Raw genomic sequence first — 18119 nt, forward strand, 5'->3', positions numbered from 1 at the left:
ATTAAGGACAGTGGATGGTTAAATTGATAGGTTCAGAAAAAATTCTTCGCCCCTATTAGTTACACCCTCTTATGCTCTGAACAAATCCTGCTGGTGCCTACTTTATGCTTATCAGTCATTTACAAAGAATGACTGTTAAACTTTTAAGTTTAAACATTTAAGACTTGTGCTGAGTTAAGAAATCATTTAATTCAATAGGGCTTTATTGCATAAGACAGAATTTAAGCAATAATATAACGTTAAATGCTGCCTTTATTGGAACAGAAATTGCTTGGAGATATGGAAACATTTATTTATAAAAAAATCCTGGAATTTACAAGCAAGTTCTGATGGAATAGTCACATGTAAATACAATTAGAAAGAGAAAGAAGAAAAAGAAAGAAAACTTACCACAAGTCTGGTCTGTTACTTCTTCAGATTCAAAGATGATGTTGTTAATTTTGATTCTGAAAATAAATAATTGTTCAACATCATCATAATCACCACCTCTTTAATATGAACTACATTAGACTGTTAAACAAAATTCTCTTACAATATTTAGCTAAGACTCTTTATGTTCTGAGTTCAATTTTCTGCCAGTCATCATAAGAATTTCTTATACAGGCTCAAAGCCAGAAATTTGGTTGGGTGGCATTGTCAATTGAATTCTGGTACTTTATTTAATTGTACCTAAAAGGTACCTTTTAGGTACAATTAAATAAAGTACCAGAATTCAATTGACAATGCCACCCAACCAAATTTCTGGCTTTGAGCCTGTATAAGAAATTCTTATGATGACTGGCAGAATTGTTAGGGTACTAGACAAATGCTTTTTTGTAGTTGTTTTGGCTTTCAGCAATCTGAGTTCAATTTCCACCAAGATCAACTTCGCTTTTCATCCTTTTAGGATCTATAAAATAAAGTACCAGTCAAATACTGGGGTTGATTCAATCAACTAACCCCACTATCACATCCAAATTTGTGGCCTTATGCCTATATTAGAAATTATTATCATCATCAGCAATGAATTGGCTGAATTGTTAGAGTGTAGGGCAAAATGCCTAGCAGTAATTAGTTATGCTACTTTATGTTCTGAATACAAAGCCTGCCAAGGTAAACTTTGCCTTTTATCCTTCCTCAGTATATATAGTACCAGCCAAATACTGGAGTGAATTTGATAGATTTATCCCTCCCCTCAAATTTTTGGTCTTGAGCCTATATGGGAAACAATTTTTATTAGTAATTTATTTTTTTAAAGCTGATAACACAGAATATAAAATCAGTTCTCATAAATAAAATAGTATTTAATGTTATACAATTATCTCTGAACTATGTTTTTAGATGAAAACCAAAATCTCAGTGTTATTATTAGCTGTCAAAACCATTCAACCCTATTTCTTACTTTGTCAAAAACTATCTTGCTAAACAAGACTGAAACAGTCAGTGGAACTGACTTCCAATATATTACTCTATCCAATCCATCACAGGAGGATGAAAAACTGTCAACTTATTAATGTTGCTGTTGTTTAGCTCAAAGTCACCCCTGATCAGACAGATCAAAGGTATTCCATGTATGACCATACAGTCTTTTTTTCTATCTAAATCAAGAAATGCATCCTTCCCTTTTCAAGACAGTAGTGTGTAATTTGAGGGGATTTTGTAGCTATTTCTAGCCTATAGGGATCCTCTTGCTGATGTGCATGTATTTAGACAAGGTGCTCTGTTGTCTTGGCTATCTTGATGACTGTTTTGATTCATCATCACCATTAATTTAAGGTCAACATTTTCATGTTTGCATAGGTCAGATGAGTATTCATTGAGGTAAATTTTCAACAACCAGAAATCTTTGTTGCTAAACCTCATCAGTTTCCAAGTAAGGTAATATTTCAGCTAGCTCAGACATGTTTTCAGGGAAGATGGTAAACAAATGACATTACTTGTATGACTGGAGTTTATTCACAATTAACACATGATGCCAAGACAAGGACATACACACGTTTACACACAAGGGGCTTCTTTTCAATTTTCATTTACCAATTTAAGTCATGAAGCTATAGTTGAAGACACTTGCCCTAAGTGCCGAGCAGTAGCATTGAACCCAAAATCAGATGGTTGTGAAGCACACTTCTTAACCACACAACCATGCTTAGCAAGGTAAAGTTGATGAACAGATGATCTGAACTCAGAACATAAACAAACATAAATGCCACAGTGTCTTTGCTCATCTTTACTGATTCTATGATCTATTGTCCTCAAGAGCAACATTCAGAGTAGTTCTATATTGTGTTCTATGTGTATACTGTAACATTATAGCATCTTTCTTTATGTTTTTGAAACTCTCAATAATGGCATTGGCCCAAATATAAAATATATTATGTACAACAAAGTTTGCAAGAAGATTCACTTATAATAACAACAGCAATCGGACATACATGACAGATGATGTTGATGTGACCACTGTTTTATGAACTATTGTTCACAAAAATAATGCAAAACTTAAACAAGTGAAATGCGTTAAAGTGCCATCTGTACGATTTAATGAAGACTTTCTTTCAATCTAAATGAAAAGACTTATGTAAGCAAAGTAATTGGTACCACTAAAGTTATCAAATTACTGGAATGTTGTAATGATCAAGATTTAATTCATACTAATCGTTGCACCTTGATGAATTGCATGGAGGAAAGGTTCTTGCATCATTCACAGTTCTGGCAATCAGAGATGAAAACATGATGCCTGCTCATACCACACTGCTGTCTATGAACTGAGAGGTCAATTTGCTCATTTAAATTCCCAGTATCATTAATATTCCCAATGATCTAGAGAAAATGAAACAGAGGATATTTGTGTTCTGCTTCTATGATTATACCATAACAATATTGAATTTTTACTTTCAGAACTAGCATTTGTGGTATTGGTAGCATTAGTAACTCTCAGTCAATGTTATATTAAATGTAAGTACAGACAAAAAAAAAAAAAAAATCAGTTAATCTGTGTTAACTTTCAAAACAAAATTCTACAGATGTGGAGTTAAATACATACCGACGATGAGCTAAAACAATCATTCTTAACTTGTCACCAAGATCTTGCATTTCTGTGATTTGAACAAATGACCCAATAGGATAGATATCATCCATAGAGGAAATTACTTCAGAATCATTACTGAAAAATAAAATTTTAATGCTTAGGACCATTGTTACATTGTTAAATAAGATATGGAGGACTACTTCAGTTCTTACTTTTGGCTTAAGATTTGTTCAACAATCATGATCTACAAGGGAACTTGCTAGAAGTAGCAACACAAAATTCATTTACATCAGTTTTATTACATTCCCCTATACTACATTCATAGTTCTAAATTCTGTTCACTCTTGCTGGATATCATACTAATTAAATGTAATTAATTCTTGTGGATCTAAAGCAGAAAACTTCTTTTGAAAATCTGAAGAAAATATTGTGAGAAGTGTTTGGAAAGCAAAATAATGCTTAAAGCTTTCTCATAGACTCTTCATATTGATGTAGTATAATCTATCACAATCCCTTCATTGTAATGTAGATGATAGAAAACAAACAAACAACAAAATAAAAAGCTAAAAGTGTTACAACCCTCTCATGCAAAATATTCAGCTTTGCAGGTTCATCCAATTCTCCTTATTCTGGAAAATGTTTATATGGGAAACCAAAAATAAGCTTATGTAAAACAATGCTGTCAGATGATCCATTCATGAGAGTGTATGTTGAGAAAGTAGCCAAATGTGTATGATACTAGGCTGTCAGCTATTCTGTTATGGGTGCAAATTTAAAGTATTTCATTTTGTTTCTGGTTGGTTAACTATTTATAACAGAGCATTTAAAAATATGCTTATTACACATTTCAAACTAGAGAAAGCAACAGGATTGTAACTCATTTAAAATATGGTGTCAATTTCTCTTACTTCTGTGTATGTTGTTGACCACATAATCTAGAATTCAAACCTTTATGTTGTATCTAAGTAAAGCCCTGATGAAACCTTAAAACAAGTATCTGAATATTCCTCAGACACTTTAATCGCAGATACAGTTAATCCAAGTATTGGATAGATAATAGCTGTGTCACGACATCAAACTCAGAACTTTATGACTGTGAAATGGTTTCCACTGATGAAACCTTAAAAAGACTCCACTCTGTATTTAATGATTAGCTGTAGGAAGGACATTCTTTTTTTAGTATATAAGCTAATCAGAGGAATAAGGCCAATATCCATGAACTTTGCACTCTCTCCTAGATTAGTGAGACAGATATTTAGGTTGAACATCTGTGTGAAAAATGCCAGAAGACTGCTGTTTTCAGAATGAAGGACTGGTAAATTGAGATGTAAAAGAGTAGGGCTGATATGAAGATGAGAAATGGGATTATCACAATGGCCTGGCTATCAGGTAAAGTATGCAGCTAGCTAGTTCAGATAGAAATGAGGATATCATATTATACAACTTAAAGTCTCACAAAAGCTTAGAATGCAATAATGAACATACCTATCATCTTTCTTCAAGAATATTCCAGCATATGGTAAGTTAAGTTTAACTTTCCTTCGGAGTACATCCATGAGGTCTTTGTTGGTAACCTAAAATTAGGAAATAAAAAGAAAAAAGAAAAGTGAATAACAAAATAGAGAATTTGAAATGGTAGCTCTTTCCATGTTTCACTTAATTCCCCAAGGTCATATTTAAAAAAACAAAACAAAACAAAAAAAAACTAGATGATGCTAATTTTAGATATTCTAACAATTTAAGAAAACAAATTGAACCCAAGAAGCATGTTTGTCAAAGAGCTGAAGTTCTTACATCAGTGATTGCATTGTGTTACTTGAAGAAATACTTTGTAATCATAGCATTTCTTTGCATTTCCATAACAAATTACACATGAACCACAACTGAAACTAAATAAGCTTTCAGTTGGGTCCAACCTGTATATGTAATGCAGTGAATGTGTGCATGTATAAAACATAAAAGGGCTTGGACAGAGTCAAATGACTACAAATTCATTTCACAGTCATAAAGTTCTGAGTTTGATGTCATGACACAGTTATTATCTATCCAATACTTGGATTAACTGTATCTGCAATTAAAGTGTCTGAGGAATATTCAGATACTTGTATATTAATTCAATGAGTAGGTAGTTCGGTGGATCAAACAACTGAAAAAATACCCACTAATGAATCCAACATGCAGTACTTATGACTCTTTACAGTCCTCTAGCAACTGGCAGGAAGGAGGATGGGAGAAAGTTATCCTCAAGTTGGTGACTTGGTCTGAATGCTTGCAACTGATTAGATTATACTCAATAACCAGGTGGTTATGTTAAACTAGGTAATGGATTAAGTCTACCATTAGGAATATCAAGAGCCAGAAAACACCCTGTTTGATGTCCTAATGATTCTGCCAGTTAACTGCCCTAGGTTAGTACTTTATTGATTCATTCTGTAAAGATAAAAGGCAACACGTAACATAAAAGGGCTGGCATCTTTGAATTACACATACAATCTATCCAATGAGCTTCTATATAGTTTTCATTTATCCAATTTCTCTCAAAAGGCAATGGCTGACCCAAGGCTACAACAAAAGACACTTACTGAAGAAGCCATGGAGTGGGTCCAAATGCAGGGATCCATGATTTCAAATTCAACTTCTTAATTAGTTGGCTATACCTTTGTGCAGGTGATGAAATAGTACCTCATTAATTGGTATTGTTAATTCCAATTTCTCTCAGACTTCTTGAACAACTGTTTTTGTGACGGTGTCATTGCTCAACCCTGATCCAGCAGACATGATCACAGATGTTCCAGCTGAGATCTCTCTTACACACACAATTTAGAAACACTGAGATTGAGTTACCACTGGTCAGATTGCATGTCCAACCAACAACTATACTCACAAACTTGGATGTACCCTGTTACATGTATGATTCAGGAGTGTCAGTTCAGACTGTTTGGCCATGTTGCTGAGTTGGATCTTGCATATTGTGTTCTCTTCTCTGAAGGTCCAGCTAGGGTGACAGATCATGTTAGTTGGCCACATGCCACATGGTCATAGTGGATGAAGAAGTATCTCACAGAAATGAAGACTGACTGGAATACTGCTCACAAAGGGTTTTTGGGATGATCTAAGCAAATACTGATAAATGGTGGATGCAGTAACATGCTGCAATACTGCATGCCTCCATACCTCACCTAACTTGTGGAGTCAGGTAGTTTGTGCTCTCTCTCTCTGGTATTGTGCTGTATCAATGGCTAAGACATTGAATTAAGCTTCACAAAACTTGCAATGCTAAGTTTAATTTTACTTTACATAAGTAGTCAACAATTATTTGAAATTTAATTTTTTTATATTAATAAAAAAGAGGGATCTTTTATTCTAGAATTTCATCACTGATGAACAGAGAATATACTTTCAAGAACAAATGTCAAATATAGGAACATTCCATATTTGGAGACTATGTCAACAAATTTGAATTATTTATGCTCAGTGAGACAATTTCAGTTGCAACATATGTGCCTCACTTATGCACATGGGAAACCAACATCAAATGATGAGAACAGTAGTGATGATGGTCACGATAGTTGTAATGATAGTATTAATGATAAAGACGATGTTGCTGGTAGTAGTGATGGAGATTGCTACATCCCTAAAATGATTTTCTGAAGCCCCAATCAGTTTTGATTGAGCAGATAAACAATGGAGATGAATTTTTATTGCTTAGCACTATATTAGCCCTATATGAGCAGACCTATATTAAAAGGTGTTCCATCTATGATTGCCTCAACTAACCTTCGTACATTATCCTTCCACTTTTAAAGACAGTATTGTGATTTAAGTGAGACTTGGTTGCTATTTCTAGCAAGTTGACTGACCATGCTGAGGATTGTGATAAGGTCAATGCAGGTAGTTAACAGTGTTAGATGTCATTTAGATTTGATAAATGTAGGTTAAGACAAACTATGAGTGTTCTTAAGATTTTGATTACAAAGGAGGCATGCTTTCGTGTCAATTATTCTTTCTAGAAAATATTGCATGTATTAACATTAAGAAGGTCTGTGAGTGGAGATGGAAAGATTACACAGTAGTTTCTGAAGAAACAGACAGAATTCAAGATTAACTATATTAAGAAGGATTTGATTTATTTTTCACAACAGCTAAATCTGAATCATCAGCTCAGCAGGAGTTCTAACAAAAATTCAGCTAACTTATACTTGCCCCCCCCCCAACCACCATCACTTTATTGTCATCATCACCTTCATCTCTATCATCATCATCATCAGCAGCAGCACCATTATAATCATCATTCTCATTATTAACATCACAGTAACCATTGTAATTTGTTTACAGTTATATATGTGATATTCAAGGGATTTGCAGAAATTTTTTCAAATCTGTCTTACACTGTTATAGTGGACTCCAGTAAAGTTTATACAAGTCTATGAAGGAATGCCATTTTGTCGTTTGATCTGTTAGAAATAGCTAATTCTGCTCAAGTTACATCCTAACATCTTAAGAAGGATACACATGATAACTTAGTTCTGGCTAAATTACTTTGGAATAAAAAATAGTATTGTTACACTGGGACACTTTCATTATAGCACTCATATGAGAGTTCTACAATAACACAAAAGCCACCATTGATACTAAGAGTTTACACTATTAGATATGGCAGCTAAATCTCGCACATGTCACACTCTGTGCTCTTAAAAAAAATTAGAACATATTAAATACTAAAGTTCTTTATACAATATAACTGAAAACAGACAAGATTATCATGGCCAATAATCTTTGATAGTAGGCCTCCCTGATTAGAGCTGACCAGAGGTTAAACAACACTTTCCCTACCATAACATCTAGAATTAAATTGCAACACTAAATCTCTATCTACTTTTTATTTTATTTTTTAACACCCTTTTTTGTCAGGCTTAGATGAAAGTGATGTTTTGTTTGATGGAACAACAGTCTTTATAGCTAAACTACAAAAATAAAGCATGTTTTCTGTTCAGGAAAGTAAATTTGAGAAAGACAGGTACTTTGCTGAGGAACATAATTCTACAGCTCTAACATCTTGTAGCATAACCATATTGTATATAATCCAAGGCATTGTATGCCAATACATGAACCTCTTTTAACAATGTGTTAAAAGAAAAAAAGAAAAAGAAAACAAATGCAGTAAAAAACAAGAAAAGAAAAGCATTCTGATCATTAGGAATGAAATCTAGAATTTTGTATTGTTATTGAATTACATTCGAAGTTGAATCTTCATTTTAATTTCTTAAATTTTTTCTATTTGACATTTCTCTTGTCTAGATTTGTAAAAGCTCTCAAAGTTCTGTAAAGTCATTAAGAGATGCTGCTGAGTTGTGGTTTTGGAATGTTAAGGAGTGGAAAGATAAATTTTCCTCCCATAGACAGGACATTTCAGATAGCATTCTTAGATGATTTGGTGTCCATTCTTAACAGTTAATTAAGCTGAAAATCATAGATTAAAGCATGCTGCATATAAGTGTTTACAGCAGACTTGTCCTCACAATCTATGATACCTTATCTAATCCATCACCTGCATTGACCTTATCACAATCCTCAGCATGGTCAGTCAACTTGCTAGAAATAGCAACCAAGTCTCACTTAAATCACACAATACTGTCTTTAAAAGTGGAAGGATAATGTACGAAGGTTAGTTGAGGCAATCATAGATGGAACACCTTTTAATATAGGTCTGCTCATATAGGGCTAATATAGTGCTAAGCAATAAAAATTCATCTCCATTGTTTATCTGCTCAATCAAAACTGATTGGGGCTTCAGAAAATCATTTTAGGGATGTAGCAATCTCCATCACTACTACCAGCAACATCGTCTTTATCATTAATACTATCATTACAACTATCGTGACCATCATCACTACTGTTCTCATCATTTGATGTTGGTTTCCCATGTGCATAAGTGAGGCACACATGTTGCAACTGAAATTGTCTCACTGAGCATAAATAATTCAAATTTGTTGACATAGTCTCCAAATATGGAATGTTCCTATATTTGACAGGTCAAGGTATGACATTTGTTCTTGAAAGTATATTCTCTATTCATCAGTGATGAAATTCTAGAATAAAAGATCCCTTTGTCAATTTGAAATTGATGAAATCTGATAGTATTGTTACATTGGGATGCTTCACCCACACAAGAGTTATACAACAATAACACAAAAATCACCATTAATACTAAGAGTTTACACTATTAGAAATGGCAGCTATCTTGCAATACATACAGCTAAAGCAAAAGTTTTTTAGGGACCCTCAAAATACAATAGTGGGCTCCACAAAATCTTACATGGACCCTCAAGGGCCATTTGAACCCTGGTTGAGAACCACTGATCTAGACAGAAAAAGGAAAGAAAAACAAAAAAAATTCTTTTTGTGTTTTGTCCTGTTCGACGGAGTGATATAGTATCCCACTATTAACTCTGCTTTGAAGCGTTCTTCAAAGGTAAACTTTGAATGAATTTGTCCAATCACAAGCACACACACTGTTGTCATCACCCAGAATCAAATAAGACCTGACAGCATGTACCATGCTTTCTTTAATTACTTTAGGTGCCCATGGAGTCCTGAGCAAAAAATTTACTATTCCTGGCCTTCTCACTCTTGATCCAGCAGAAATGCAGGACGTAATCCCTGGTGGAAAAGAGGGTTGCACTAGCTCTTGGCTGATAATGAAAGATAAAATTAATCTCACCAAGATTTAAACTCAAAAGGCAGAGTACTGGAAGAAATATTGCAACACTTTTAATCCAGTGCTCAAACAACATTGCTAATCAAACACAATGTATATGTCAAGTAACACATTAATTATATGCAGTGATTTATACTCCTTGCACAATTTTCCTATTATTCAGCAAATTATATGTAGAAGAATGTTGTTCTATTAATTTACTGTATGTACATGTAGAGATAAAACAATGGGAGTTCATAAAATATTTGAAAACTCCATTAAATTTTAGTGTGGTCATTGTCTACACATGCAAATTAATTCACATTGTGAATGACCTAAAAAGAATATATGACTAACTATCAATATAAATTTTGGAGCCTCTAAGTGACATTATACAAAAAAAACTTTAAGTAGTCAGTCAATCAATTTGGAGTGAGCCATGAATCTATAGTTCAGATATACTGAACCCCACTCCTTGTTAAAAACACATTGTACATACCAAATTTTTTACGATATGCAGTCTTAGTGTGCACGTCATATTTTCTTCTTTACCATATGGTGTGTTACTTATCATTGGGTTGGATGTTGATATTTCATTTTTAAAATTCAAACCAAAGTGATGCAGAAGAGTGAAATTGGAGATATATTTAATGTTTATTTTGATGGAAACTCAGAATGAACTTGTCAGGCATCTATAATATATAAAACAAAGGATGTGTGTGAGTGTGTGTGTGCGTGTGTGTGTGTAGTACGTATGCATTTCTACAGTTTTTAACTGATTTTCCCCAAACTTTACTCACGCATTACTTATGTGCCAAGGATGCTCAAGCACTAGAACATTTTTCCAAGAGTTCCCTTGTAAAGCAAGAAACCAGGAAAAAAGGTGTTTCACACAGGTTTTTCTCTAAAAAGCTTCTGCAGTTTTCAACCAATTCTCTCTCTTATACTTCTAAGGTTTTCAACTGATTCTCTCTCTTTTTCTCATTCTCTGTTTCTCTTGCTAACACATACTCTCTCTCACCATCTGTAATATTTCCTCTCTTTTAGTCTGTGTCTGTTTCCTTCATTCTCTCTCTTGATCTCTCTTTAACTCTCACACAAACTTCTGTCTACAAATTGACAGCCATATATTTCAATTAGTCATGCATAAAAATCTCTGTTCTTACAGTTTTTGTATGTCCTTCCTGAAATATTATTTAGTTGTTTTTTTAACTTTTGTTCACCTAGTGTTTAAATTCAGTTTTCCTACATCTACCTAAAAATTAACTTCAGTGTATTTCACTTTTGTTGTGTGTAAATATCTTTGTCTTTACAGTATTGTATGTTCTCCCTACAACATTACTTTACTAATTTTAAATTTTTTGTACTCTGTATGAATGCTATGGGGCACATACAGCTGATAAGCCTTTATTACGAACCAATGGGATTTCAACCAGTCCAATGAGTGGTCAATAATTACATAAGGTTATCCTAAAGTGTCTTGAGATTTTTCACCCAAGCTATTTTCTTCTAGAGCTTTATATGCTCAAACAGTCTTTGTAAATTTTGCCTACAAATTAACTTCCATGTGTATATATTTAACTATATAAACCTATCTATCTATATATATATATACACACATATATGCAGACATTTATACATATATGCATACATAAATATATACATATATGGCCGATGCCACCGCCACCATGACTGGCTTCAATGCCAGTGGTACGTAAAAAGCATCAACCTATCGTGGCTGTTGCCAGCCTCCTCTAGCCCCTATACCGGTGGCACATAAAAAGAACCCACTACACTCACAGAGTGGCTGGCGTTAGGAAGGGCATCCAGCTGTAGAAACACTACCAGATCAGCCTGGAGCCTAGTGCAGCCTCCTCGCTTCCCAGACCCTGGTCGAACTGTCCAACCCATTCTAGCATGGAAAACAGACCTTAAACGATGATGTTGATGATAACATATATATATATATATATACAAATTGAGATAGGGGTTGTAAATGCAACCCTTCATGGGATAACATATATCCAATATTTCTCCATTTTCTTATCTTGTATGTATGTATATATATATATATGTGTGTGTGTGTGTGTGTATATGTATGTATATATATAAATATATATGTGTATATATACATATATTTATGTATGTATATACATACATGTATATATGTACATACATACACATGTATATATACATATATATATATATATATATATATATATGTATATATATATATATATGTATATATAAATATGTATATATATATAACAATTGTAGAGTGGAAGGTGTTTATAAGCCATTTAAGAAACACACAAGATCGTTAGATTTACTTCAACATTTGAATTTAATTTGTCAAAATATTTTCGGCGCTTTGAGACCGTGACCTGTTTACTGACAAAATTCCGTGCTGCACGGAATTTTAAGGGGAATTTTCCTTGTGTTGTATATCTTTTACTCTGCTTTTTTTGTTGTTTAAAAAAATGTCCGTTTCCTTGGTTTTGTTTTTATGTTTTCATTTCTCATTGTGTTCGATGTTTTTTTGGTGTCCTGTACCCATATATGAATGTATATATACATATACATGTAGGTACGTACATATATGTATGTATATATGCATATGTTTTATTTATTATTTTGTTATTATATGATGGAATGCCACGCAGCCATTGCCACGCAGCCATTCCAAGTAAGTTTTATGTATATATATATACATACACATACATATATCATCATCATCATCATATATGTATACATACACATATGTATATATATATATATATATATATATATATATATATATATACACACACACACATATGTATGTATATATGTATATATATCTGTAAATTTAATATGTGGCAATTATTCGGTAGCCATGATAAAACTCCTAGTTTTGGATGCTGAGGTGGAAATCCACCTAAGAAATAGGACACACACAAAATCATTATTCAAAATAATTGAACATAAGCAATGAAATGGGTTATTTACCTTGAGTGTTTAAAAAAAATATTGTACAGGTGCTATGGGTTATTTCCCTTGGGTTTTTAAAAAAATTAGTTATATGAGGTAGATATAAAGGTCCCTTCCTAGGGCCGTATTATCGATCTTTTTAACAATCTAAGTATATCACGAGGTTACCAGACATGAGTTCTACTAATGTGTCAAGCTTCATCAAAATCAATAAAACAATGTAGGAGGAGTTAGCTAACAATGCCACAAACAAACACACACCGATTTTCCACATATATAGTATATATATATATATATTTATGTATGTATATACATACATGTATATATGTACATACATACACATGTATATATACATACATATATATATACATATATTTATATATATATATATATATACATACATGCATATATATATATACAAACATGCATATATATATATACATACATATAGAAATACATGCATATATATATACAAACATGCATATATATATATACATATATATATATATATATAAGCACCATCTGATCGTGGCCGTTGCCAGCCTCGTCTGGTACCTGTGCTGGTGGCACATAAAAAGCATCCACTACACTCACGGAGTGGTTGGCGTTAGGAAGGGCATCTAGCTGTAGAAACACTGCCAGATCAGACTGGGCCTGGTGCAGCCTTCTACCTTCCCAGACCCCAGTTGAACCGTCCAACCCATGCTAGCATGGAAAGCGGACGTTAAACGATGATGATGATATATATATATGTATGTATACATGGCAGCTTCATCCTCGTTACACGAGAAAAGCCACTGTCAAGAAGATTTACTGAAATGATTCATGAGTATTGCCATGTGATGCCCTTATATGACTTTTAAGCCTGGTGAAGCTTTTACACACTTTATTACATACTAGACAATTGTGCTGGCTGGCAGGAGAAACAGGTGCCATTATATGCACTCACTTAACATGTCTTTTAGACCTCCAACTGAGAGGCATACCCTTCCACATTTTACACACGTTATGTATTTTAATAGTCACATCATTGTTTATCATGGGTCGATTTCTATGAGAATTTTTATGGCTCACCAGGCCTGCATGACTCAAACATCTCCGCCCACAAACCACACACATAAAAAAACCAACACTCTCTCACTCTTCACAAGCCCCCCTTCTAATTCTCATACTTCACTCTCCCCCTCTCAAACTTTGAACAACCATCATGCACTATCTTCCATCATCCATCACAGTCTTGTGCCTCCCTCTCCCAATTACCAGCTGCAATTCCTGTTTGTATTAGAGCATTTTTAAGGCAATCCTTAAACCTTAGTTTAGGCTTATGTGCTGGTCTCCTGCCACTTCCAGCTCACCATACAATAGCTGCTTGGGCAGTCACTCATCACACATCCTTCCTAAATGTTCCCTCCCACCTCAAACATCTTTGCAAAATCATTGACTCTATACTTCTACTGCCACTTCTCTCAAGCACCTCCACATTATTAACGGCCATTTTCCAGTTTATCCCCCAAATTTTTCTCAGACAGTATTGATGAAATCATTCCAATTGCCTTACCTGCCTACAGTAAACAACCCATGCCTCACTTCCATATAGCAATGATGGGAGGATGCATATGTTATATACCATAACTTTAATTTGTGAAGATATATTATGTTGCTTCCACAGACGCCTATCAAGCCTATCAAAAGCACTACTAGCCCTGCTGATTCTGCATGAAATTTCATCAAGACCAGTAGTGCTCAAGGTACTTCCTAAATAAATAAATCTTGGTACAGTCTCCAACCTTTGACATTCACAGTTATAAAAGGTTCCACATACATCTTGGAGGGAGTGGGCTTGTACATTATAACAGTTTTTTTTAGATTGATTATTAGACTCAATGCTGCACATGCTGCAGAAATTGCATTCACCATGTGCTATATATCTTTCTGAGAATGTGTCAACAGGTCACAATCATCTGCATGCAGAAACGCAACAAGGTGAGAATGCAGAACTTTTGTTTTGGCACATAGTCTTTTGAGATTGAACAGTTTTCCCATTGTCCTATATCTTATATAGACCCCTTCAGGGCAATCTTTAAAAGCTGTTTGAAAGACTATTGTGAAATATATAGCAAACAGTGTAGAAGCAGGAATATCACCATTCTTTACACCATTTTCTACAGAAATTGGATCTGATAAGGTACTTCTAACATTAACTCTCACTTCCATCTTGTCATGAAATTGTCTAAACATTCTCACAAATTTTTCAGGGCATCTTAGCTTTTTTAGGATCTCCCAAAGTGAAATTCTATTGATAGAATCAAATGCTTTTGTTAGGTCAATGAAAACTTGGTATAAGTCCATATCCTGTTCGATGCACTTCTCTTGCAACTGTCTAACCAAAAATATCATATCCATAGTATTCCTACTATCCCTAAACCCACATTGCAATTCTAGTAGAACTTCATGAGCAATGTGCAGAAGCAATCTATCCAGCATTACTCTACAGAGGACCTTTCCAGCAACAGCTAACAGACAGATGCCGCGATAATTATCACAGACATCCTTTCCACCTTTAGAGTTATATAGTATGTCCATAGTCGCATCACACCAATCCAGAGGAACCTCTTTACTTTGCCAAACCCTCTGAATCACAAAAGTCAACATTGCACAAAGATGATCACCACCATATTTATATATCTCTGCAACTAGTCCATCCATACCAGGGGCCTTTCCATTGTTCAATTTCCTGATTGCTGCTTTTATTTCAGCCAGGTTTGGAACTTCTGCTATAAGATGTTTTATTAATCTCTCAGGTATATTATCAAGAAAAGAGAGATCAACTTCAGTGGGTCTATTGAGAAACTCATCAAAATGTTCTTTCCATCTCCCAAGAATATCTTTAGGATTTGTTAATAATTCTGTGCCATCCTTGCTCTGAAGTGGCACGACTTTTGATGAAACTGGTCCTTAAACTTTTTTCAAGAGAGAGTAAAAAATTTTGGAATTGTTAGCATTTGAAGCTTCTTGGATTTCATCGTATCTATCACTCCACTAATTTTCCTGCATCATCCGTAGCTTCCTCTGCACTGTTGCTTTTACTGCCTTGTATATGTTTATATGTATGTATATATATATATGTATATGTCTATATGTATGTATATATATATATATGTATATATGTATGTATATATATATAGACAGATAGATGCATTGGCCTATGCCCTTCATAACGCTTAGGCCAGGGTCGATAGATTAAGAACGAGTTGGCTCTCATACAAGTAATATACACGTCGGATAGCGTATTTTTATCCTTAAGTTTTTATCAACAAGTTAACTAAAGATGTAGTCTGTTTTCAATGCGTTGCCCCTAACTGCTCAGAAATATCAATTTTGACATGTTCTTTTAACATGTTGCAGTTCTTTGAGGAAGGAAAAAAAGAAAAAAAAATTGATCGGACGTGTATACTTCTGTCATAAGAGCCAACTGGTTCTTTAACGATCCTGGCGTAAGCGTTATGAAGGGCATGGGCGAAAATATTAAGTTAGGCATTATTCTAAGAAAGAAAAAAAAAAGTGATATGCAAACGAAGAATATTTCTTAAGATTTATTATGAATTGATCAATACTTTAATGAGATTCATATTCTTATAATGGGTAGTAATAATTGGGTATATTTTCTTTGAATTCTGAAGGGTGAACAGAATTTCGAGCTTGGTATCTGATGCAATTCTGTGTAAAAAACAACTCCTCGTGCATCTGATATTACAGGTAAGCACAAAATAGAAAACAAAATAAAATTTCTTTTAAAAAGACGTATATAAAAGCAAAATATTAAGTTTATCTCGTAGAACTGAATTCCAAGGTCGAACAAGCTTTGCCGGCTGTCAGGATTATCTTATTTAGTTGGAAAATAACTTACCTCAATCATCTTCACGAATCTTGGGAACACCGGATTTCGTGATACAGGAATTATAGGCACTTTAGGAAAGACATCAGGTACAGAAAGAGTTGTCAGGGCCATGCCAAATCCGCCAGGACCCAAGTTAGAAAAGCTGCCCTCATCACCTTCGGGGACGACGTTACTATTTTCTTTAGGGGCATTCTCACTGCTATCATCTCCAGACGACGACGATGACGACGAGAACAAACGTCTACTTTCATGAAAATACAAACTTCTAGAATGAGGTGTTTTGGAGCCAAGTGCATTCATTACGTAAGATACAGGGCTCGAAATATCTACATTCCAAAGTAACCCGCCATTAATAGGTGATCGTCTGATATGGTTGCAGTGAACTGGAACGAAAGGGTTTGAAGCGCAGCGAGTCTGTTGAAATCTTTGCCGACCTTTACAACGCAGATTTGAGACATTGTTGAAATTATGACGAAACTGTGTAGTCTGCCCCCATTCTACCAAGTTCTTGTTGCTCCTGGAAATTCTACGGACATTTGCGTGCCACTGTATATTTTGTAAAGAGTGAATGTAATGCTGTATACTCAATAGTGACGGTAACTGGCGCTGCATTTCTGATGTTTTATTGACGATATTATTATTATTGTTGATGTTCTACGGAAGTAAATATTCAATAAACTTCAGCACATGTAGCAGGAATGTTGAAGGCCAACAAACCGCCACCGTTCGCCGACTGATACCTAATGATGAAAGGGAAAGATAAGTCTGAAAGTTTACTTCACCTTTGTATGAAGAGTAGCAACAGCAGTTGTCTGATCTTACCTACTTCTCGTTAATTCTGCCAGTCAGCTGTTCGAATTGGAAGTATTATTATCAGGCGGAATTCTGCTTTATGCACGGCTTACATATGTAATCCCCTCATAACTTTTTTTTTCTTATTTTAGGGAATTTTCAGAACGTTTTGGGAAATTTGTGTAGGGCGGAATTAAACTCTCATAATTTTCAGAAAAGTTTTGCGAATTTGTGTTCTACACACGGAAATCATATGACTAAGCAGAAAAAAAAAATTTTAAAAGTGTGATTTAAGGGGTATTTAGATGTCTTTTTTATAGTACAGCTCACGACTACCTCATACCGTCCTCGTTTGTTTATCACTCTGACGTGTTGATGTTTTTCAATATCTTTCTCCCCATAAACACATTTAATGGTCTATTAGGATTTAACCAAAAGTTCGGACTGTGATTAAAAATAAAAATTTAAAGAATTAATTTTTTTTGGCATAATCGTATAAATTCCATTATGCAGAAGACAGAATCGAAACAATTTTGAAAAAAAAATTCGTAAAAATAAAAAAAAATTATGAGGGGTTTCAGCATGTGTTTACATCATAATTCCGCCGAGTAAACAATAGAATCGATCAAATTCATAATTTATCTTAAACAATGCCACAGAATTGTATACGATCTGAAGGTACAGTCACATCCTTCCTTGAATGTTTACATTTTATCATTTAAATCTTGGGAAAATAGAGTAATGAAATTAATCCAACA

At 34.2% G+C, this 18119-nt stretch overlaps 1 protein-coding gene across 1 annotated transcript in view; it reads right to left on the minus strand.

Annotated features, from left to right (window-relative positions):
• The window catches only part of LOC115231161 (lon protease homolog, mitochondrial), a 131066-nt gene extending 113742 nt beyond the window's left edge, over window positions 1-17324 (minus strand). The window contains exons 1-4 of the mRNA XM_036500756.1: window positions 16579-17324; window positions 4490-4578; window positions 3020-3139; window positions 391-446 (exon numbers count right to left, since the gene is read on the minus strand). Coding sequence (XP_036356649.1) covers window positions 391-446; window positions 3020-3139; window positions 4490-4578; window positions 16579-17181 — 868 coding nt within the window. The 5' untranslated portion in view covers window positions 17182-17324. The remainder of the gene's footprint in view (window positions 1-390; window positions 447-3019; window positions 3140-4489; window positions 4579-16578) is intronic.
• Between the last annotated feature and the right edge of the window lie 795 nt (window positions 17325-18119).

This window comes from Octopus sinensis, linkage group LG2 (assembly GCF_006345805.1).
Source record: "Octopus sinensis linkage group LG2, ASM634580v1, whole genome shotgun sequence".
In the NCBI taxonomy this organism is placed as follows: Eukaryota; Metazoa; Mollusca; class Cephalopoda; order Octopoda; family Octopodidae; genus Octopus; species Octopus sinensis.